Source organism: Aotus nancymaae, unplaced genomic scaffold (genome assembly GCF_030222135.1).
Source record: "Aotus nancymaae isolate 86718 unplaced genomic scaffold, 86718_ANA_hifiasm-v0.15.2.pri h1tg000011l, whole genome shotgun sequence".
Lineage (NCBI taxonomy): Eukaryota > Metazoa > Chordata > Mammalia > Primates > Aotidae > Aotus > Aotus nancymaae.
This window is the reverse complement of record NW_026988422.1, coordinates 52,324,526-52,349,229: the sequence shown is the minus strand read 5'-3', so window position 1 is coordinate 52,349,229 and position 24,704 is coordinate 52,324,526. Positions and strand designations below refer to the sequence as shown.

The following is a 24,704-nucleotide window of genomic DNA, read 5'->3' as shown; positions in this document are numbered from 1 at the left end:
TGATTTATATTAACTCGTATATTTTCCCCATTTTACAGATAAGAAAACTGAGGCACAATGGTCTTAACCAACTTTCCCAATGTCACAGAGCTAGTAAGAGCCTGAACCAGAGCCCCAGGAATTCCAGTTTCTTAACCCAGCTCAGAAGTTTGACTTGGATGTTCATGTTATGGAATGGTAGAGGATGGAAGAAAATTGTAAATCACAACTATTTCCCAGTTGATAACCTCTCAAACCTGAGGATGGCTCAGGTTGGCTCTTGGCACTCGGCATGTCATGGTTCTATCATGCAAATTCCATGTGCCAGAGCTCATAGAAGTTGTGGCTGGCTATCTGGGAGGGGAGAATAATACCTCAGATCCTATGCTAGCTGGAAATGTTTGGCATTTTGGGAGAGTGAGGGTGTGAAAAGCAGCTTGTTGTAATGCTATAGGATGTCTGGACCACTCTGAGGAGGGGATTTGGCAACACTGCTAAGAAACGGAACATCATTTGTCAAGAAGAGACCCCACTAAAGATGTGGCTTAGCCTGGAGAACCATGAGAATTTCCACATGATCAGTGGGAATATGCTAAGGTGGCCACCACGTTTTTCACTTTTCAGCTCATGGTCCAATGTCCTCCAGATCCCACGACCTGGGGATTGATAACCATGGTAACTTTGAATGACTTTCTTGTTGCTGTTGTACCAAGTAACCACTAATGGAGTGGCTTAAAGCAATGAAAATTTCTCTTATAATTCTGGAGAACAAACATCTCATATGGGTCTCACTGGGCTAAAATTAAGACATCTGCAGGGCAATGTTCTTTCTAGAGGCTCTAGTGGAATATCCATTTGCTTGCCTTTTCCAGCTTCTAGAGGTGGCCCTCAGTACTTGGTTCATGGCCCCTTCCATCTCCAAAGCTGATATTGGCCCACTGAGTCTTTCTTACATTGCTTTACTGACATTGACTTTTCTGCCTCTCTCTTCCACATTTTGGGACCCTTGTGATTACACTGGGCCAAGGACAAGCTGTCTTTCCTAAAGTCAACTGATTAGCAACCTTTTTTGCTTCCTTAATTCTCCCTCACCATGTAACATATGCACAGGTTCCAAGGATCAAGACTTGGATGTCTTTGGGAGGCCATTACTCTGCTTATCACAAGCCACAGACGGAAAGGGTAGAAACCCCTATAATGAACATTCTTGGCCCAGTTGAGGGCCTGATAAGCAGCTGGTGGTCTCTGCCACATGCTGGAGAAAAATCCCTGGGGACCTGGCTCAGAGAAAAGCTGGGAAATCACACAAATGCCTTTTAAAGAACCACAGATATGTCCATCTTCTTGAGAAAACCCAAAGTCAAAAAACTCATTTCTACTCCCTGTCAGAACCTAAAAAAGAACCATCCTGTGGGGTCAAATCATTGACAGAGGCAGCCTGGAATCATTCTGAACAGTGACCACAAGGGAGAGTTTGTAGGAGAACGTGAGTTAACTCAGTTCTAAAATCTCAGAAGAACGCTTCCAGAATATTCTTCATTGTGCATCTTGGATCTGTTAGGCACAGCTTTAAAGCCATTTCAAGCCTGTGGGTGTGTTTAGCCTGTGTGTACGAGGGCAGCACACGTAGGACTCACAACGTGTTTCTATTTCTTGGTCTTGAAGCAACCTGTCAGGAGTGTGGAGGAGTAAGGCTGGTGATTTCAAGCCTGTCAGGGTTTACTCTGTCCATAGATTTATCTGTCATACTCTGCTCTGGCCATCTCTCAGTTTTAGTCTGTCCAGCCTGAAACGGTTTGATTTTTAAATTTTATGCATCTTTTTATATTTTTTAAACTTTCGACACGTGTAGATCACATGGGGATCGCAACAGCAGCTCTCCCTGTCGGTCAGTCAGGAGCAGTGCAGACGCCATGTGCACCCTTGGGAAGGTTGCTTGACCTCTCTCTGTCTCAATGTCCTTGTCTACAATGTGAGGATAATTACAGTACCTACCACCTAGGGCTGAAGTAAGGAGTGAGTGAACCATGCAAAGCCCTTTGAACAGTGTCTGGTACTTGGTAAAGCTGTAATACCCCATAGCTGTTATTATTATAAAAAGATTAAATAAGACATGAACCTCTTCTCTTACTGTCACAGAACTGGCCATTTTGATGCCACCAGAACATTCATATTCACTCCATTTTGAGCATGGCAGACACATTCCTAAGCAATATGCTTCTTCTTTTTGCTTTATAGGAATATAGTTGACCCTTGAACATCATGGGTTTAAACTGTCTGGGTCTACTTATATGTAGGGTTTTTTTTTTCCAACCAAACACGGATTAAAAATACAGCACTTGCCGGATCCAAACCTGTGTGTATGGAGGGCAACTTTTCCTATACAAAGGAACAGTCCCCCACATATGTCAAGGGGCATTCCCACAAAGGCTGTTTCTTGTAGACATCAAGGCCCACTGTTGAGTGGGTAAATGATAGGCAGATGGAAAGCTGGGCACTTATGCCAGGGCCAAGAGAAAGCTCCTCTATCCAGCTTGGGTTAGGGACATAAATAAGGCAGAGTGGGTTCTCCCAGGGCTCTTTGGTGCTTGCTGTCTTCCCGACCCTAACCCAAACCCAAAAGGGAACCTCCCAGACAGTGTTATGTTGCCCTGACAGTCAATCAAATTCTGTTCATCCAAAAGGCCGCCTGAGACATCATGAACAGATCTTGGCCAAGTCCATTCTAATCCAGCTTCAACCTCCCGTGCCCCAACTCCACTTTCCGCTCTGTGCTTTGCGGCAGTGTTGAATGTTAAGGAACCGTCCTTGGGGGTCTGTTAAGAAGCCTTCAGGCTTCCCATCCCACGGCAGGACCGCTTGCTGTCCTCTGCCCTCAAGCCTGGAATCTGCTTTCCACTCTCATCACAGCCTGCCTCTGAATGGCCAGATTCTCCCACCCAGGCTGGAAGAACTTCAGGGACCAAGAACCTTAACTCCAAATGGAACACAGGCCACAAAAATTCCTCAAATATGTACCCCAAAAACAAAAGGGTCCCCGGGGATTCACTTTATCTTACCAAGTTTCAGTCGAGGGGGAAACATTCTAATGGTGAGTAAGAAAAGCTGTCAGAAAACTGTTTTGTTCAACAGCAGATGCATTCCAGGCCTTATCTAATCAGGGAGCCCTCTTCACAGCTGACGCAGAGGTTGTTCCTGCAAATTGTTCCTGAGTCAGGGAGAGGGGCCTTGGTTTTAAACGTAAAATAATGGTCTTTTGGCAGGCAAAGGTGGTTGGCAGCTGGAGGTTTGGGGTGACCTCTGACCCTCTCCCACAGTTCCTCCCAAGTCCCACTGCACAAAACTAAGCCACCCTCAAATCCCAGGCTCTAATTGGCTCTGGTTTGTTTTGCTTTTCTCTTCTATCCAGAGCTTCAAAAGGCACTTCGATAATTGTTTGAGGCATGAAAAAGGCAGGTTTCGGCTTTCCTAACTGGAATGGAGGTAATTACCATCTTCCACACACGAGCCGCTACATGCTTCAAATCAGATGGCTCTGGGTTGTTTTAGAAAGTGTAGCTGGGCCTCTGAGCCAGGAGAGGGAGGATTATGGAGCCTTCCAACAGCTCCATTCCAGAGAGGGAGGAATTCAGACATCCCAGAAACAGTGAGGGAAACTTCCATATTCTTTTGCAGTCTCTTCAAGTCTGCCCAAGAGATTTGGCCTGAAAAGACTGTGCCTTCAACCTCATCCTGGAAATTCAGGAAGCATTTTTTTGGTTTTCTCTCTCAGGAGATGGAAGCTGACACCCCACATGACTCCCATCTTGTCTGTAATCAGCAACCAGGGCTTTGACCTGGGCTGTCCTCCTTTCCAGCCTCAGAAAGGGGTCAAACTGAGCCGGGTCTAGTAAGAGCTGCCTCAGAGAACCAGAACACGGATTTGCTTTTGTTCTCTCAGGACAGCAAGCCCAAGTGGGGGCAGACTCAGGCTGACATCCCACTCACGCGGCCCTGAGTGTGGACTGGGAGCAAGACCCTGCTTCAAATTTCAGCCTGCCAGCTGTGTGTCCACAGGTAGCTAACACCCATCTCTCATCCTGCCACAGCCTCACCCAGAGAAGAAGGGTTGACTTCACAGCAACCCTATGTTAAAGTATGTGAAGGTTAACTTCGTTTAACATAGGGTTAGCACAGGTTTAATATGAGGGGCCAACAATTACATGCAACAATTACATATAAATGTTAGCTACTGTAATTGTCAGAGGCATGGCCACTGGTGCCAAAGGAACCACTCTGAAAATTCTGGACGTTTTCAAGACTCTGGGGATTCAGAAAGGGAGGAAAAAAAGAAGCTGCTGCAGGAACAGAGCAGGGAAGCTGGAAGGGAACAGGGTGGCAGCCCCAGCTCAAAAGGGCGGCCCTCTCAAGGGCACACCTGAAACGTATTAGGTTGCCTGAAATTCCACAGATTAGAGATTTAGTTTTGCTTCTTCACAATAATATATCTCAAAGAGAACCGGCTGGTTAAACATTATTCATACGTCTGTGTGAACTGGTTTATTTGCTCTCTTCCCAATACCTACACACTTAGAAGCTCCAGAGAGCAAAGAGCTTGGGTCTGAGTTAGGGACTAGGAAAGAACAGAGAGTAATAATGTAGAGTCACGAAGCACTGTCCAAGACGTGGCCAGCTGTTCAGATTCTAGAGCCCCAGTTCAAATCATGGTTGGCCTGCAGACAGCCTGCCTGGCTCATGAGGAGAGAGGAGGGCGGAGATCAGGTATGTCCTGGAGGGCCTGAGTTGATTTTCTGATGTTGGTACTTTCACGTTGCCCACTTGTAAAATATCCTTTGCAAATGGTTTCCGGGACTCCCTCTTTTTTGGGAGTGCCTCCTTCCTAAGCTCTGCAGATGGGTGGCCCAGGGAGCAGGCCCCAGCTGCTGCCTCTCCTCAGACATTCCATCCCTATGACCTCATCCAGGTGCAGGGTTTGAGTCACCTCTCCACTACAGACTCTCTTGATTTGGATATTCAGTGGCCTACTTGACAGCTTCCTTTCAAGTACCTCACACAGAACTTTCCACACCCCCTTACCCCTACCCCATGCCACCCAAAACAATCCAAACAAAAACCCCATCAGCACGGTCTCCATGGACATGTTCTTGATGCGGTCAACCTTTCAGGGCTATTGACATTTCTCTCTGTACCTTGTGCTTTTCTTTCACAGCCCTTAAGACAATGCATAATCACTTACTTATTTTTATACTGACTTGTGTAATACCTGTTTCCCAATAGACTATAAAATTCATGAGAATGAGACCAGGTGGTTTGTCTCCTGTTCTTCCCCTCACCCTAAGTAGTACATAGTACGTCCTCACTATGTATTTGCTGAATGAACAGTATTCAAGTGGAAATGGGTCCCAGGGTGAGGAAGAGTTTCTGGGCACGAAGAAAGGCCATGAAACCTGGCAAAAACTATGTGAGCTCATATCTTGTTTTCCTGAAGGGTCGTTTGGTTTCTTCCTCCTCCCATCTGATGAAGTTTTATGTTTAACTAAAATCCTGAACAGTTAGAACAAATGTATAGGAAATGATCACATGATCATGAACTTAGCAAACTTCTACAAGCTTAAGTGTCTAATATGAGGAGTGCCTAAATTATATGTATCAATATGGTTGACTCTCAATTATCCATTCCAGTGGATAATCTAATAGCCAATAATCTAATCATTTATCATTTACTTGCCTATAACCCCATAAGTTTTACATGTGGCTTTGGATTATGTTTCTGAATTTGCATCAGAATATAGGGGGCTCTGATGGTTTAGGAATTCACAGTACTTGGAGCATATATATGCCCAATGTCACTACCCTAGTTGCCCATTAAGGATTCCTCTGTGTTCCAACTGCATGTAGAAAAAATACTGTATTGTGCTTGGGAGGAAAGTACGTTGGTTTTTGTTTTTTTATTTTGTTTTGGAGACGGAATCTCACTCTGTCGCCCAGGCTGGAATGTAATGGCACGATCCTGGCTCACTGCAACCTTTGAGTCCCTCAAGTGATTATTCCGCCTCAGCCTCCTGAGTAGCTGGGATTACAGGTGCACACCACCATACCTGGCTAATTTTTTCATATTTTTGTAGAGATGGGGGTTCCACGTTGGCCACGATGGTATTGAACTCCTGACCTTGTGATCTGCTCGCCTCGGCCTCCCAAAGCGTGGGGATTACAGGTGTGAGCCACCACACCCAGCCTCATTGGTTTTTTTTTTTTTTTGCCATAAAAATTGGGGTCCAAACCCCAGCTCTTGCACTTACTAGCTCTGTTTTCACACTACCTGTCCCAGTCTAAACCACTCCCTCAGGCAGGTGCAAAACAAGTCAAAAGCAGAGTTAAGCTCCTTATGAGCTTTCTGTTTTACATCTAGGCAAAGAAACTTTCTCTCTTCTCCTTTTCTTCTCTTTTTCTTTCTGCCTTAAAATACCTTCTCTTCCAGTTCAGAGGGATGAAGTCAACAAGGTGTTTGTTTTACAGAATCACGCCTGGTTGTGAAAGCTGATAATGTCTAGACAAATCTGAAAGAAAAACACTGTCCTGGACAATCTAATATGGAAAACGGACTCTGGTCTTTCCCTGGGCTCCACTGGCCCCACCAATGGTACAAACGATGGTGACTTTCTCCACGTTGTACATACATCTGGACATTTGCTCATCCTGTCTTGGGTCAAAGTCTCAAGTTGGAAAATGGATTCATCCTGAGTTCCAAGGCAGAACCAGTCGTGTTGTCAGTGGGTAGCTGAGACCCCAGAATTCCCACCTCTTTTTCCTGTCATGAAGTTTATATCTCGAGGGAAAACAGCTGTCCATTCTCAGGCCAACTGGGACTGAAGCCAGCTGTTCCTTCCAGATGCCAAGAGTCAGATGCACACCCACTCTTTTCTCCTACTCCCTAAGGCCGAAGTCTCAAACTTTATTGAATTTATTAATAACCTTAGGGACTTGCTAAAAAGCATTTCCCCAGGCTCTACCTCCAGAGAATGATTCAGTTAATTCAGGTTGGCCAGGAAATCTGCATGTTAAATAACAACCTTCCTGCCCCACCTTATTTCTGATGTCTAGGAAATTCCTAGGTAATTGGTCTGAGAATCATACTTTGAGTGACAACAGCTACAGTGGAGACATTGGTGTGCCAGTAAACGTTTAACAACCGGCTCTGGAGGTGGAAAAGTCTGGTTTATAGCTTGCTGGTTTCTGTGGTATAAATATTCCCACCTTGGTCAACTCAAGCTACAAATATGACATCATGACTGTGAAGTTGGGAAAAGGTTTGTGCAATCAGTTCTGATAAGCCCATAGTAACTGATTTCAGCACACCCACTGAGTGGAAGTGGCCAGATGCCTTCAAATGCTAGTTCCTAGGCTCTGGCATAGAAGGGCCACTGTTCAGTCCAGAATGTCACATCTCCAAAGCTTTTCCCCTAAATCCTTCATTTTTTTGAATGGTTTGTTTTGGTTGCTGGCTCCCAGAGACCGCGGAAGGGGGAAGAGGAGCTCCAGGAAAGAAAATGCAATTAGTGTAGGATGTTGGCCTGAGTTACACTGCTAACCTTGTTCAACCCAGCTTTCAGCGGGGAAGGGGTTTCAAACACCTGCCTTTGCCTTCATTTGATAAGCTTTCTGGTCAACTCACATTAACCTGATCCTGCTGACCTGGAGAAGGATGAAAAGGCTGAGTGTCGGGGACCTGAGGGGATGAAAGGGGATGGGGGAAGCCTGAGGGGGGTGCTCATATGACCCGGGGTCGCCATCGGCTTAAGGCTTCCCCTTTGTCTCCCTGCTCTGGCCCCATGTTTGAAGGTTCTGGTGATTTCCTCCCGCCCCCGACTAGGCGAACAGATGTGGAAAGATCTCCAGTTCCCAGGGCTCAGGACACAACTGCCTGTTGTTTCCCGTCTGCAGACCGCGGCCAGCAGTCACAGGCGGAGCAGCTATGCAATCACTCGCTAAAGAGCTGAGCCCAGGCAGGTGTGGGCGCAAGCCTACTCTGCCTGTCGGGAGTGAGAGGATGTGTAAGCCTAACTGAACAAGAATGGAAAACAATCATGCCCCCGCCCTGTCTTGCTCTAAGTCCACTGTGTAGGAATTTGGAGGCACTTTAGCAGAGGCAATGACTTGAGCTCTTCCATGGCAATACAATGCTCACAGGTGCCATGACCATTTGAACAAACGCAGCCTTCTGGGCCAGCTGCTTCTCTTGTCCCATACTGCAGGTACTGCCAATATGAGAACTTTGCTCACTTCTAGACTGGAGTTGAGGGAACACTGCTCCTCTAAAAAAGATGTTTTCCTCAGCCTGCTGAACTTTCGGGGCTCACTGGATCAAGGCGGTAGAAGAGTTACAAAGGAAGGGGTGTAAGTGTTGGCTTCCCTATGTACCTTATTTATTCAACACTGATAGTTTCAGAAATGGCTTAGAACCTAGCTTCCTCACCATCCATATACCTTTGACAAGTGGGACAAATAAAAGCATAAAAATATATCGTTAAATGAAATACTTGTCTCATATCTAGTCCATCTACAAGAATAAGCTGATACCTAATGATACGTTTTCTAGTTTATGCAATAAACAGTGGTGATTACAATTTTGCATGAAGACCCGGTACATATACATCTTAGTATAGAGCACATTTACCTGTAAATGCTACAAGTAGTAGAATGTCAGCCATCTTCTAAAGCACTGATTCTCCAAGTGAGGTCTGCAATCCCCAGAGATCCCCAAGACCCCATCACATGTGTCTGCAAGCTCAAAACTATTTTCATAGTAATACCAAGATGTTACTTGCCTTCTTCTCTGTGTTGACGTCTGGTTAAAATTGCTGGCGCTGGACTATACTGGCAGTCACGGTATTCTTCACTGCTACAAACTTACAGGGGGAAAAAAAGCCAGTGTCACTGAAGAATAAAATGAAACGTTTCTGCTTTACAAAATCATGCCTGATTGTGTAAATTAGACAGTAAAAATTATTACTTTTATAAAACCTTGCCCAAAAGTGTACTCCTTCCTCCCTTTTTTCTTCCTCCCCCTCCCTCTCTCCTTCTCTTTCTCTTTCTTCTGTTTCTTCTCTTTCTCTCTTTCTCTTTCTCTTTTTCTTTCTTCTTCCTCCACCCTCCCTCTCTCCCTCTTTCTCTTTCTCTTTCTTCTCTTTCATCTTTCCAAGATGACTTGGAAAGAAAGTATCAAGTACTTCTGGTGCATCCTGAAGTATGATGGTCATCTGGAGGAAAAGCACTTGGTCAGTGTCCTGAGCTGTGAGCGGCCCCAGCCACCTGCATGGAACACCGTGTTTACCCAAAAGGACCAAGTAACCCATGGTTATTCAGATTTGGTTACTTGACAGGCATTTTCTTAAAAATGAACAAACTGAGCTCATGACTTCAAGAAATACAACAATTGACAGTATTTTCTGCCAAAATAGAAATATAAAGCAGAAATTCGAAGTTTTAAAAACCTGTCTCTGCCATAGTGAATGTAACACCTTCCCAACACTTATAGAGGTTTTTGATGAGATCAGTGGTGATATTAACAAATAAGAACTTTTAGTTTTCATCATGAAATATATCAAATTAGAAAAATTTGCATGACTTAGTGAAGCAATATTTTCCAAATGACCCATGCATAGTATTACAAAATCAGGCATAGGCAAGGATCTATTCAGAGTACAAGCCAGACAAATGAATTTTAACATAACAGCATAAAAAGTTCATTGATATAGTTTCAGATTCCACATTGCAACTAACCTTAGTAATCTACTATTGGTTGAGTTTTGGTATAATGTCAAAGAAGAATATTCACAATTATCTGAAAAGACTATTAAAATATTCCTCCCTTTTCCAACAACATATCTATGTGAGGCTGGGTTTCCTTCACATACTTCAACCAAAACAACATTATCACAGCTGATTGAATGCAGAAGCCGATATGAGAAACCAGCTGTCTTCTATTAAGCCAGACATTCAAGAGATTTGCAAAAATGTAAAACACTGTCACTCTTCTCACTTGGGTTTTTTTTAAAAACACAGTTATTATATAACAAAATGTTATTTTTAATGTTTAAATGAATTAATATAGGCATTTTAATAAATTACTAAATATTAATTTATTCATTGATCATGAATAAATATTAAATGAACAAATATTTTTCGGTTTTAGTTTTTAATATGGTAAATTATTTAATTATCTATTGCTGTATAGCAAAGCGCCCTAAAACAACAGTGGCTTCAGCCAACAGTAATCATTTGCTATCTCTATGGTTGCTGTGGTTAGGCAATTCAGGAGTGGCTTGGCTAGGCAGTTCGGGGGAGGTAGTCTCTCATGAGGTTGCAGTCATCTGAAGGCTTAACTGAGGCTGGAGGCTCTGCCTTCAAGATAGTTCATTTGCAAGTCAGGCCAGTGTTGCTGGCTGTGAACAGGAGGTCTTGGTCCTTCTCAATGTAGGTCTTTCCCCGGTGTACTCAAAACACAGGAACTGCTTTTCTCCAGAGTGAACAAGAGAGGCCAAGTAGGAACAAGTAGTCTCTTTTATAACCTAGCCCCTAAAATCATTTACCATTACTTCTGCCATTTTCTAATTGCCGCACAGACCAGCCCTGAGTCAGTGTGGGAAGAGACTACACAAGGGCATGAACACTAGGGATAAGATCTTTGGAGGCTATTCTAGAAGCTGGCTACCACGGGATCTATCAATAGATACAACCCACATAAACCAAGGCTCTTCAGGATCGTCAATAACTGTTAAGCATATACAGAAGTCCTTAAAGCCAAAATAATTTAAAGTTGCCAGCCTAAAGAAATTGGTCCAGCTGGGTGTGGTAGCTCATACCTGTAATCCCATCACTTTGGGAGGCTGAGATGGGACGATCACTTGAGGCCAGGAGTTTGAGATGAGCTTTGTTTTAGAGATGAGTGAGACCCCATCTCTAAAAAAAAAAAAAAGAAAAAAAAATTAGTCAGGCATGATGGTGCACACCCGTAGTCCCAGCTACTTGAGAGGCCGAGGCTGAAGGATTGCTTAATCCCAGGAGGTTGAGGCTACAAGTGAGTTGTGATTGCACCACTGCACTCCGGCCGGGATGATAGAGGGAGACCGTGTCTCTCTCTAAAAAAAAAAAAATTACTGGCCCATATCTCTAAAATATCTTTGCTGTCTATCTTTGTCCTATTGCTCACAGTTATACCATCATTTAGACAACTTCTTGCCCACTCACCCTCCACAAGCTTGGACACAGGTCCTTCTAGCTCTGTTTCTTCTGAACTTGAGTTTGCTGGAGACTCCTTTATGGGTTTTAACACTCCCCATAACCTTTGTCTGATTTGTACATAGAAAAATAGTCCCAAAATTACAAATAAATGATTAAACTAAAGGTCAGTAAGATTACTAGACATAAAATATTTGAAAATAAATTGTATTTCAATAAGATACACAACTAACCAGCAAACACATAAGAACTATCTTTAGTTAAACCTGCTCTCTGCAGATTCCAGCCACACCTCCCCAGGAGCAGAGGTTTTCCGGGCTAGCTCAGGCCCCCCCACTACCTGCTTTATAGAAGACAGGGAAGAAAATCACTCACTGTCTGTAATTTTATTTAAGAGAGTGCAAGAATGTCGTATTGGAGCCTTTCACTCTTTTTTCTTTGTATTTCTTATCGGAAATGAAAGAAAACAGCCAGTGGAGATAGGATCTCAGGTCTAGAATTCCTAGCAGGTAATTTGGGAGTTGAAAACAAATCTCCCCTGAAATGCATTAAGCAGGTGAAGGGGATTCCAGTTTCAACTCTTAAACCACACCTTATCCTGGCCTGGCAAATAGCTTCCTTCCAGCCCCAGGCAAATCCCAACTTCCACCCGCCAAAAGCCTGCAGTTAATAAAGGTTTAAACAACAACAAAAACCCCAAGTGGAAAAAGGAAGACTGATTGGAGGCGGAGATACTAGAAGGGCTGCTTGAGAGCCCCTCTCTGAGAGCCACGCCCACAGGAGGAAAGTTTAGCTAGGGAAGCTGGGGCCTGGAGCTGAGGGACCCAAGGCATGGTGTCTTTCAGAGCATCAGAGCAGGGTAAATATCTGACTTGAATCAAATGATTATTTTTCTTGATCAGATTTGTCCACTTGTTTCATTAGAACTTCATACCGCTAACCCTGGTCAAACCCTTTAAAATGGCCAAAATCTCCGGGTTGCATGATTGAGCCACAGTATGTCCTGCTTCCCGCTAAGTGCCGCAAGACTAGAGTTTCTGAACCCTGGTCTAGGTGAGTCAGCTGAGGGTTGGTAAGGAAGTTCTAACGTGTCCAGAGAGAACTGAGAAAAACAAGGATCATGTTATGTTGTGGGAATGTGCTCCGTGGTACTTTTTATTCCCATTTGACATATCAGAAAATGGAGGCTCAGAGAGCTTGAATAACTTGCCACATAGCTAGTCAGCAGCAGAGCAAGGATGGAGATTCACACGATCAATCACAGTGACTACCCTTTGCTGAGCACCTGTCATGAGACAGGCAAAGCACCTTGTGCTTTGTGTGTGTTAACTTGTTCAGTTCTCATGGATTGCTTCCTATTTTAAAGAAGTGAAACTGTTCAACAGAGCTTCCTGCCACAAGGGAAATCTTCTTCATCTCACTGTCCAATAGGTCCCCACCAGCCCCATGTTGCTACTGAGCCCTTGAAATGTGGTAAGTGAAACTGAGGGACCAGATTTTTAAATTTTATTTCACTTAAGTTGATTTAAATGTAAACAGCCACATGTGGCTGGCAGCTACTGCACTGACCAGCACAGCTGTAGGAGGTTCAGTAGCTTTTCCGAAAGCCAGCTAAGTGATGGGGTGAGGGTAATGTTGTGGGGCTGATTGAGCCCAAAATCCATGCATTTCCCCTTTTCTCTCTGCTCCCCTGTGAGGTGGCCTGCCTTTTCCAAAGTGAAAGACCCTGGAAGGAAACTGACCAAACAGTAAACAATCAGCCAAAAATTAAGCCAGATCCCCTAAAGGTGGAGTCCGTATTTGAGGCTGCTTCTTCTGAATGTGTATGGAAGCCCCCATGGGTGGCCAAACAACCCAGATGGGGGCTTGAGACCCTGCACCAGTAACTTCCCAGAGCCCTCCATGGCCCGTTTGGCTGAGGGTTCTGTGACTCACAGGTTCCAACCCTACAATTTAAACAGTAGCATTTCCTTCTTCTGGGCTTAACACTAATTGGTAGAGAGGTGGTGTGCTCCCAGGCCCAGCCTCACCCTGTCAAAACATGTAGCTCTCAAAGGTTCCTACTGGAGGTACCACCCATGAGGTACAGCTGCCATTGCCATGCGTCTGAATGCCAATGCTTAACCCAAGATGACCCACTGTTGTTCCATGAGCCTCTCTACAGCCTCTGATGTTCATCTTTGCTGATCACTCTCCTCCAAAGCCTCCAAGGACATCCTGTGAAGCTCAGAACAAAATCCAAAGTCACCACTTCCATGGCTGGCCCCTGCCCCCTGCTCTGACCTCATGTACCATAGTTGTCCCCTTTGTTCACTCTACTCCCATCCCTGGCTTCCTTACTGTTCCCCAAACACATCACACTTGTCCCTGTCGCAGGGCTTTGCACTTGCTATTCCTTCTGCCTGAAATCTTTCTGGGTTGAACATTGCTTACTCTCTCTTCATCCAATTCTGCTCAAATGTCACCTCTTTAGAGAGGTCTTCTTGACCCCACTGTGTGTAAAATACTGCACCCCTCACTGACATCTCTTACCCTGCTTACTTTTTTCAAGGCATTTATCACTAGTATGTATGTTTGTTGGTTTGTCTGCTTACTATCTATCACCCTTACTAAGATGCAAACAGGGTAAGAAGGAACAGTGTCCTTTTTTCACCCTGTATCTCCAGTTTCCAGAATACAGTCTGCCACATGCGTGCTCACTGAGTATCTGTTGAGTGAATAAATGAATGCATGCATGCATGACTGCTTACACAGAGTGTGGGGGCCGGGGGCAGAGGCAGGCTCAGGCTGTCTCCCTCTACACAGACCCGCACTTCCATGATTTGGATGCCAAACCATGAGAAACAAAGAGATTTGCCAGTTTAATTTCTTTTGCCCTGGGAAAGTTAAAGATCACAGATAATCCAGAACTCAGTGCCAAGTTCTCTGATTTATAATCGAGGAATTATCCACACAGAGGTAAACAAGAGCAAAGGACTGACAAGCAAACTGTAGGAGGAGAATGATGAGAAACAGACGGAGAGACCCATGCAATCTGCAGCCTTCAGCTAGCCTGGGTTCCCGCCAGCTCTCACTCAAATTTCGATCCAGAGAATCTCTGCTGATGTTCACTTCCAGATTCCTCTGGGCCACACTGCCAGGTGGCTGTCGGGCACAGGGGTCACTGCAAGGCACCTCTCTACCTGACAATGATATTTTGCACTCATCTTAAAGGCACACCCAAGAGGGCAGGCGTTTCCCAAAGATGCCCCAGGCCCACAAAAGTCACCAGACTTTCCCCAAACCTAGATTTTAGAGGGGAAGTCCTTTCCTTCTTTAATGACAGAAATGTGTCTTTTTTATTCCACCACTAAAAACTTCAAAGAAACAAAATTCGCAGTGCCTAGAAGCATCTGACACATAGGAGGTAGTAAAAACTGAATGAATGAATGAATGACAGTATCAACCCAAAAGGGGAACAGTGGTCTTGTGAAGAATGGGATAGTCAAGCAAATCCTGGACTCCCTATGCCTGCTAGATCACTTTGGATATGCCCTGAGGCCTCAGTTTCCCTATCCATAAAATGAAAGGCTGGCCTAGCTGAACTCCAATTTCCCTCCCAGCTCTGACACTAATTCTCTGAACACGCCTTCAGAGCTGCTTTATTGTAGACTAGTTCTTACATGTGTCCTGCTGAGAGCAAGGCCTGCGGGTCTGGCCTTGTTTTTAAGAACCAGAGGTTATTTAATAGCAATTCTCCCAGAATATTTTTCATGTCTTCCATGAAAGAAGGTTCTGGAAGGCAGCCATCATCAGAATAGGAAGTAACGCCAGGTTGGTGTGCCATTTATCAGATAATACGGGCTTAACCAAAATTCCTGTCACCCCCTACGGTGATTCTGGGAGCTTGACCAGATTTCAGAGGTTTCCTATTCAAAGTGGTGAGAAATCATCTCTGTGGCTTGTGGGATTTGATACCTGTTTCCCTTCTTTCCAGGGCTCAGGGCTGTGGGTGCCAAGTGAAGGCTCCAGTAACCCGTCTCCTCCTCCTGGGGTCTCAGGGCAGCCCTTCCAGCCTCAGAGGAGCGTTCCGTCCTGTAGGCCGTGGGAATGCCCATGCAGGCCCGGATCATTCTTATCTACTTCACATTTCACTTTATGCTGTCTGTAAATCTGACCATTTCTTCCACTCCTAGAGGCGTCCCAAAGCACTAGTCCAGCAGAATTCAGACTCCTTTCCCTTTCCCAACTCTACTCACAGCCTCGACTCACCAGGAAGAGAAAGAGCATCTGACCGAGAGTGGGACCAGGATTCCAGACCGGCTTTAGATGAGCATCTGTCTGGGCCTCAGTGTCCTCAGATGGGTGAGAGGTGGGGACTGGGTGTGGCTGCTTGTCCTGTCCCTTCCAGCTTTATGATTTTCCCCAGCCCAGAGCCGGAGCTTGGCCCCTCTCCAACAAGGAGGCCATGGTTTGTATGTTACATAGCGGCTACAAATGCAGGGGCATTTTTTTTCCTTTTCTTTTTAATGATCCTAGGTACTCTAGGAAGAGACAAACATTTTTATGATCCCAGGAACCAAACAACATAATGAAAATCATGGCAACCATCAGCCCAATAAAACCATGGCAAAAGCCTCCACATTCTCAAACAAGACCCTGGGAATTTAAAGCTCTCAGAAGCTTTAAGTGGCTCAGGCCTTGCTGAAGGCCTCCGGACGCCAGCTGATGGCTGATGAAAGGATTTTAACGCGCCACTGAAATTCTCTTTTCCTAAATAACCACTTTGAAACCTGTTAATTACAGACACACAACCAGCCCTAGCCCCCCAACAGGACCCAGGGCTTCTACCAGGGAGAGCCGGGCTCCAGAGGCTGGCCGCTGCCTTGGCGCTACACACGCTTTGTGTTGGGTGACTTTGCTTCAGGAAGAGAATCCAAAGTAATGAAAACCACATGGCCACTCCCCCGCCCCCAGCCTCCTACGCTACCTCCCTTCCCTGGAGACAGAGGCCGCTCAGTCTAATTTGGTCCAGTGTTTTTGTTTCCTAAAATCTGTCTTGGGCCCTGGGCCATTAATAGGTTGCAGCTGATTTTAATCTACATGAATCAGAGACTTCGCTTCTTTAGTTTTAAGGAGATTACAAATTGTGTGTCCCACAAACTCAGGATGGAGGGAAAGGACCTGGGTGGGGAGTGCAGGGTGGGGGAGGGGGAAGATCCTGGAAGGCACAGAAACTGCTCCCCACTCAGCAGCGGGCTTGAAGGAGCCTGGGATCACTCAAAGCTGGGGGAGGGGGGCTAAGGGGAGGTGAGGGTCTTGCAGCTGTGACTCAGTGGCAAGAACACAGAATCTGGTCCTGTATAAACAGAGTTAAAATCGAGGATCTGGACTGGCAGAGGCCTCTACTCGCCTATCTTCAACAAATTAATTTCCCAAGTACTTGTTGGGCACCCCGCACAAGCTAAAGCAGGGGGCAGCAAACCATGGCTGAACTGGTCAAATCCAGCCTGCAGCCTGATGTAAATAAAGTCTTCCTGGAACAAGGCCACGTCCATTTGTTTACGTATTGTCTGTGGCTGCCTTGCAGTTGTGGTAGAGACCCTGTGGCCTGTAAAGCCAAAAATAGTCACGATCTGCCCCTTTTCAGTAAATGTTTGCTGACTCCTGGGCTAGAGAACTATCCGAAATCTTACTAGGCAGGAATTCGACTTACAAGCCTGTTAACAAGGGATGGATTTAGGATTTACTCCATGCCCACCCCATACCAAAGTCTAGGTTCCTTCCTTCCAAACACCACTCTTCAGGGAAGTATCTTCATGCTTATTTGAGCAATGACAATAAAACGGAATGCCCACACCATGCCACTCAGCTAAGCTTCCAAGTACTGGCCCTGACAGCCCTACACTCCGATTTCACAGATGAAGAAACAGAGTCACTGAGATAAAACAACTCACTGAAGATCTCTCAGGGAACAGCACAGTTAGGAAGAGCTGGGCCTCTGAGTCATGGCATGGGCCTCTGTCCATGGGATGTAATGAAGGGAGCTGGGGAGCTTTAACATAGCAAGGCTCCCTTACGTGTGCCACACGGCCACTTGACAACCCAGTGAGGGACTCAGGGCACTGTGTCTTCATTTTCAAGGTGAAAAACATAGTACTATTAGGGAGTAGGGATAAGAATCAGATAGGCCAGACTACACTCAGCCCTTGAAAACCCCCTTTATCCAGGCCCAATGGCTGGTGAGCCCAGCCCTCTGGCCCTAGGCAGGCCCCCACGCAATCAGGACCCGGGGCCCCCTCTTCTCCCAGTGTGCCTCTAAGACAGCTCTTGCCTTTCAGGCGCTTCTAGGCTAGTGGGGCAGAGACAAGGAAGGGGAGGATGATGACTGCGTGACAGGCATAGTGATATAGGGGCACATGTGGTGCTTCAGGAAGACAAAGCAGGGTCACCTTGCCCTTCCCTAAAAGCCAACCCTTTGTAGGGAACCCTGGGTGAAGAACCTCCAATGCAAATGCTATTCACTAGAAATGTAAGCAGGCACCTTCCCTGCCAAGGCTTTCAGGGGCTAAACGTTGGGGTCATTCTGGGGACAGGCAGGGAAGCCAGAGAAACTGGTACCCTCCGAGGGACGAGACTGGCAGGTAAACCGAGGACACCAAGGAAGCTGCTGTCTTGAAGCAGTAGGAGCTCTCCCCACAGGAACCATTTCCTGGAGGACCAGGCCTGGGGTGGAGACCTTTCCAGCCAAGGTAGGATGTCACCCCAGGCTGCAATCTCAGTGGTCTGGAACCTCCCTGAAGGCTGGTTATGTCTGGGCCTTGAACAGAATCGCAGACCAGCAGTGTGCCGTGCTGGCTTACATAGAATGTTGACTCTGAAAAGGTCTCTAGCTAACAGGAGCTGAAAGTTCCTATAAAGGATAGCGAGTGGCCTGTACCTCACTGTCTCTATTTCCATTGCTGCCCTAAAATCCCCTTTCCTCGGTAAGCTTCTCCTCGAATTTTAGGCAGCACCTCAAAACAGTTTCAGAATTCATCGAGGAGCCATGGGTCCCAGTTTTTAGAGTTTTGCTTTGTTCAGAGGTCTCCAAATGACTAGAGGTTGTGAATTGCCAGAGGGTAGCAGAAGACTCCAACTGAGCAGGGACCAAGTATAAAGCAAACTTCCATCACCCTCAGCAACTGAAGCCCTGTGCTGGACCAAGGCAAAGCCTGGGAAATGACCCCATCAGCATCTTTGGGTCCCCTCATCATGGGAACTCTGCTCAGAAATAGTCTTCAGCAGGGTTAAGCCCTTGGCCAGATGGAGAACATGGCACGACCCCTCTGGCTTCTGCCTCCCAGGGAGCCTCCAGTGCCTCCCCTGGTACCCTCTGCTTCTGACAGCACAGGGTTGTGGGTGTCAACCTCAAAGCTCTATTTTGTCTAGATTTGGTTTCCAGGTGGATTCAGGCTCTCTATACCATGGAACCCAACAGCCAGGAGATTTCTGCCATTGCTTCCTTGAGTCAAGACTGGAAGAAGAGCAGAGGCTCATGACTATCCCACAAATATGAACCGTGGACCAAAGTGGGTGTTCAGGACAGCTGATTGGACAAGGTCCCGAGCTATGCTGAGGAGTGACGCTGGCATTTTGTAATGCAGTGGAATGAAACATACCACGGTGAATTAGCGGTCACTGAGTGTCTATTGTGAGCTGCTCACCATTTGGACGAACAAACTGGCAGGGAGACTCTGAGGCGGTCACGTGCCCGGGAGTTTGTTTAGAGAGTGCAGTTTCTTCCCATATCGAGGTGTGCAGAATTTTCACTTACAGGTGTGTGATCACGAGCTTGGGTCAAACTCCTCAACTTTCCTACGGAATGCCACTCCTAGAACCCTCTGCAATCTGAAGCCCTCACACAAAGAACAGAGGATTTATGTCAAACTCTACCCTTCTGCGCTACCAAACAAAGCCGAGTCAGAATAAAGCAAAGTGAAAAAGTTCATAAACACTTCCTGGGGCTGGGCTCACAAACTAAAGCTCAAAGCAGAGCCAGCTAGATGCGTTTCAAACCCATGAACACACACAAGGACACCCGAGCTGCCACTGGCCCGTGCAGAGTGGGTGCTGAAACGGCACTGCAGCAATGAAGGAGGACGTCATTCTAAAGTTAGAGCTCTGCTTTGTCTCCCCTCTGAACATATATGGGCGGAATTATGGATTAATGTTGAAAATCGATTTCATTTGTACTTCAAGGGCACCTGGGCGTGATGCCCACACTCCTTCCCCAGCCCCTCTGCAAATGCACTCGCCCTCAACTCACCCCGGAGACCTGGAGCTTTTGCTACCAATCACATTTTGTGTCCTGTATAAACAAGGCCTGGTAACTAGCACAGGAAATGAACTTCACAAGCACTGAATGTGTACCCACCTGTGGTATGCGGAGCTGCCAGACTTTTTTCTAACTGAGATTGTTCACAGAATCTCGAAACTTTCTTTCAGCTTCCCCTCTGGACACTGGAGTGTGGGCACCAGCCACGCATGCACACATACCCAAGCACAAAATTTCCCTCAATTTCCCCCAAGACACATCAGCAGTGAGATTTGCCCATACATACACGGGCACGCAGCCATTCCCAGACCTTCTCTTTTGTCTCCCCACCCACATTTCGATATATAAACAAGAGCGCCTAGGTGTGCTGGGGCTGTCCCTCCCCGCCTTGTGCCTGCTCAGCACAGTCCAGCACACAGGAGCTGGGGAGCCAAGGATGTTTATATTCCCATGTGTGCACCAGCGTGCACGCACACATGCACGCGCACACACAGCCACAGTCCAGCTGGGCCCAGCACAGCTGTGACAGGCCTGGGTCTGTTTGCCATTGTTTTCCTTTGCTTCTAACAGGCATTCATGCAACAGAGAGGAGGTCATGAGAGGTTTCCACCCGATTCTGTAGCATTTACCTCGAGCCTTAGTGCTGGGGAGGTGGCTTTTGAGAATGAGGTATGGGCGGCAGGGTGGAAAGCAGAGATAAAGGCATTCCTTCCCATCTTCTGCCTGAGCTTCACTCACTAATGTGCACTGTTCGGGATTGTTCGGAGCTTGCTTTCTGTGTCACCCTGCCTGAAACCTGGCTGGGAGAACAGAGGCTCAGCTAAAGAATCTCTGCAAGTTCTGTCTCAAGGTTCTGCTTTGACACCTCTTATTACTACCGTTGTTCTAGGCCCAGCCTGCTTGGGGACAAACTGTGTCCTGAGAGCCTGAGTGGGAAGCCCCAGCCACATAAGCAAAGACAAATTTGGGTAGAAACTGAAGGAGATAAAAATGGACCCCAAGTGGCCACTATTCCTCTAGGAATTTTGGCCCGCAAGAAAAGCTGGTATATAAAGAATTCCCCACCGACCCTCAACAGCAGTGAATGTTCTAATGATTCCCTCAGCAGTACATATGCAAAGTGGACACTGTCTTTGCATTGACAATAAGATTGGCTAATCTGCAAGCTCATTTGCTATTTCTAAGAGCCAGATGGGACTTAATGCATCTAAGACACTAACAAACCCAGGGTTCTCACCATGTGGATCTGGACAGAGAGAATGTCTCTGTTGCATCACTTACACACCACAGTTCCCTCATAGTGTACATCCCGGAGCGGTGTACACTATGAGGGAAATGTGGTGTGTGACAGATTTCTCATTGTGCCCCACGGCTGGCTAGAAATACATGTAGTTTGTCTGCAGCCGTCACTTGCAAACTCCATCCCACTCACCTCCCTGGTCCTTTCTTCAAATAAAATCTTACTAGAAAGCCCAGTGTACAGAGTTGATCAAAACAGTCTCTCTGGTTACAGGGATAAGTTAGTTATGTGTGTGCGGGGATGGGGTGTCACCATCTGCTCCTGCTCCATCCTCATGCTCCCCCATCTATACTTCAGGGAATCTCTGAGGGGGTCCTTGGATCCCAGGTTGAAAACCGTGATCACAATGCAGGCCTTTTCTTTTAACAGTTGTCCAACTTTGTACCCAGGAAAACACATAATGACAAGGAGCTGCTAGAAATTTGACAGCCCTTCAAATTAGCCTGAGTTTTATATACTATTGATTTCAGCTGCTGCCCATGTTTGGCATGGCATTCAGAGTTATGGACCCCTTGCTGAAACTCCCGGTTCTCTCGCAGGTCCGCAGTTCAAAAATTGGGAATAACTGTACAGAAATTAAGAATAAGAAATGAGACCAGAGTCCCAGATGGAGCCACACCTCCACGTGTGGAGACTGAGCTCCAGTGTCTAGTGAAGAAATTTGTGCTTAAATAGTATTTGGCGATGGAGAGCCATTAAAAAGCCATATGCTATTATTACTATTAATTCTCTTTTAGGCCGGGAAATGATTTAAAATGAACTAGCAAAACAAAAGATTACTCCTTTGCAATTTAAGTTCCCTTTCCCATCTCTAGCTTCTGAGCCTCCATACCCGGCCCCAGAGTCTACTGGGAGAGTTTCCCTCCTGAGAGTCACAATGGGCCCAGCCCAGATACCTTTCTCCAGTCTTCATCATCGGAGGCACTGATTGTCTGGTGTGGCCTTACCTAATGTAAGGCCGGTTGCCTCGCTGGGAGCCGAATGGACACACCTCTCTCCGTGCCCAAAAACTACGTCACCATTCTGAGCGCATTACTCAGCATTTGCCCTCTCCACGTGGGCTCCCTGTACCCATTTCCGCATTCCAATCTCAGTCCTGCACCTGCCAAAATTTTGAAAAACCCCACCAAAAACCTGCCCTATGGCAGCTTGCCCCGTATGTCCTCGACCAGCCCCTTGCCAGTGCCCAGTCCTTTCAAAACCAATGAAACTACCTCTGCTTTGTTCACCTCGTCCGTGCCCAGTCCCTTCATAACCAATGAAACTACCTTCTCTTTGTTTCCCCACAGCCGATCGAATACCTCCACTCCTTATAAAACCCCACGCCCCAAGAAGAGAAGCGCGACTTCTCCGGCCCCTCCTCGCCCAGGAGCTGATTAAATTTCTTTATTCCAATAACTGGCCTCAGTTGGCTCATTTAAACCTCAGTTGCTTCATTCAAACTTTACACCTAAAGTGAGTGGCCAAGCTCAGGCTTCGGCACCCTTGTGACTGTGAGCAAACTCATTGATGTACACAAAGGAACACATGCCTAAATTAAAGAATGTGCATATGGGTGAACAAAGCGGGGATTTATATGGTGTGCAGGCCAAAATGGAGACCTAATTCCTTGGTTTTAGCTACCTTCTTTCCTGGACCTTCAGATCCCCCTACCCCTAAATATCTCAATGAAGTCCTTGGTTTCAGCTGCGGAGTCAAGAAATACAACTGGAGGCAGCATGGAATTCTGGCTTGGAGAAAGAGTCATTGCTCCCGATCCAGCTCTGTAATCTGCTTGCCTTGGGGAGAACTCTTGAAGCTTTTGGTACTGGAATGTGTCCATATCTAAAGCGAAAGGTGCTATTAACGTTCATCTACCAACTTCAGAAGGGACCGTAGGGATGAAGATATAATTAAAGCCTGTGGAGACTTTGTGCTTCCTGATGAAAGATAACACCACCACCATGAAGTTTTATTAACTACCGACTCTGTTTTTAAAATGGTTCCAATTCCTTTCTGTTTTTCCTTTTGGGGTCTGCATAAATTTTATTAGCTATTAATTTCAAAAAAAAAAGGTCTCCTTGTACCTCAGAACATGATTTTATTTAGCACCTCAGAGAATTTCTTTCCATACCCCAGACCCGCAAAGGATTCCTCTTGGTCAGGGTGGAAGAGGCCTGCGTGTGTTCAGCTGCTGAGTTCAGTTCAATTTAATAAATGTTTATGGAATATCTACTAACATCTTCTTAGCCCTGAGAGGCAGGGAAGGGCTGAAATGAGTAGGAAAGGTTGTGAACTTTGGAGCCAGGCTGCCTGAGGGTTGAATTCCAGCTCGACACTTCCATATGGGTCCACTTCCATATGAAGAGGCTCAGTCACCTCTCTGAATCTCTGTTTGTCAGCTGTAAGATGGAGATAACCCCATTCATCTCCCAGGGTAAAGTAATAAAGAGATAGAAATCTACTGAGTGGTGGGTAGGCGCTCAGTGAGGCCCTGCCGCCTTCTCTCTAGCATCAGCCTCTGGAGGAGGCGGAAGGGAGATGCCTCTTCCTCAGCAACGTTTCTCCTCCCCGAGGCCCTCTGTCTATTCCTAAAGACTTGTCCATCATTTTGGGAAGAATGTTAGCCGGTTAAACCAGTGGTTTGGAAACGTTCTCCTGTCAATTTCCCCTGTGCTCTGGGCGACCCATTTCCTTCATACACACCCTCCGCCACCAAAGTACCTGCAAGGCCTCCCCATCATTACGTCCTCCACCCTCCCTCCAAACCCATTCCCAAGGAGGAGAGAAGAGCTTTCCTGTTCTTTTGAGACAGCGAGCAGTGCAGTGGAAGTGGCTTTGCTGTCTGTCTCCACTTCAGAAAAGATAAAACCGCAGGGTCCATGAAGTGTCAGTCCTCCAAAGGAGGCTTCAGGCCACAGGGAGGAGGGGTGAGCCCAGGCAGGGTGGGCTGAGGCTGTCCCAGAGGGACCCGTCCAGGCAGAACCAACACTGCCTTCCAAGGTGCCCTCGCAGGGGCCCACCTCACCCTGAATCTAGCCTGAAAGACGCCCCCTAGAATGTTCTCTGGCAGATATGGCTGTCCTGTCGGAGAGAGCCATGATAAAGGAGTCCATACAGGATCCTCTCCTTTTCTAAATGAGGATTCTTGTCTCCTGGGTTCCCAGGGAGGAGAGCGGATGCAAAGGGGCCCTTGAATAGGCACCGCAGAGGCCAACACACTTTAAATTAAGCTTCCGATGCTTAGAAGGGGCCACGGCTTCCCACAAATCCCCTGGTGCACGGAGCTTTGAGGCAGAGCGTTCAGTCCGTTTGTTCTTTTAGAAGTGCGCCTTGGAAGCCAGGAGTTATTTGTTTCCGAAAGGTAGGCGCTCATCAGGTGGGTGGTCTTTGCATTTTTTGTGTGCTTTGATTCCCTCCCTTTTCTTTTCAGGACTATTGAGGGGTTTATTTTTCCCTCTCCCAGCAGTGCTCAGGGGTTTGGCTGCAATGTGCATCTGTGCTGGGTTTTCCCACAGGCCCCTGCAAAGGCAGCCCTGTTGCCTTCAAAAAGTCCCGGGCAGCCCGGGAGGTGGTAGTTGGAGCTGCAGCTGTGCGCTCCCTCCCTTCTGCAGTAGGCTTTGATCAGTTTTTGTGGGGGCTGCGTGCAGCCTGACCTCCCATCTCCAGCGTCTCTCAGGTGGAAAGTTCTGTTCAGCCTGTCTGTGGCTTCAAAGGCCCTCCCTCCTTCAGGCTGGGATGAGACTGATAATGGCTCTCATTTTGTTGTCTGATCTCCCAGCAGCCCACAGCTTCCCATTGACAGGCTTTTGCTTACTTGGTTGGGCTGCTTTGGCCAAACTCAAACCACCTTTCTGGTTGAGGAAGCACATTGACGTCCTCTCCCATTGAGGCTCCTTTGATGGCTCAGAC

General features: G+C 46.6%; 1 protein-coding gene across 6 annotated transcripts in view; it reads right to left on the bottom strand.

The window, feature by feature from the left end:
* Positions 1-24,704, bottom strand: part of RAD51B (RAD51 paralog B) — a 769,161-nt gene that overhangs the window by 92,978 nt on the left and 651,479 nt on the right. Inside the window, exons 11-12 of one of the 6 annotated variants that reach the window (XM_064374980.1) lie at positions 10,842-10,938; positions 8,804-8,885 (exon numbers count right to left, since the gene is read on the bottom strand). The exons of 1 other annotated variant lie outside the window; for it this stretch is intronic. In XM_064374980.1, the coding sequence (XP_064231050.1) occupies positions 10,880-10,938 (59 nt within the window). In that variant the 3' untranslated portion in view covers positions 8,804-8,885; positions 10,842-10,879. Of the gene's footprint in view, positions 1-8,750; positions 8,886-10,841; positions 10,939-18,141; positions 18,147-24,704 lie in introns of those variants that run through there. 4 more of the 6 variants (XM_012438152.2, XM_012438153.2, XR_001105026.2 and 1 more) reach the window with 4 other exon arrangements.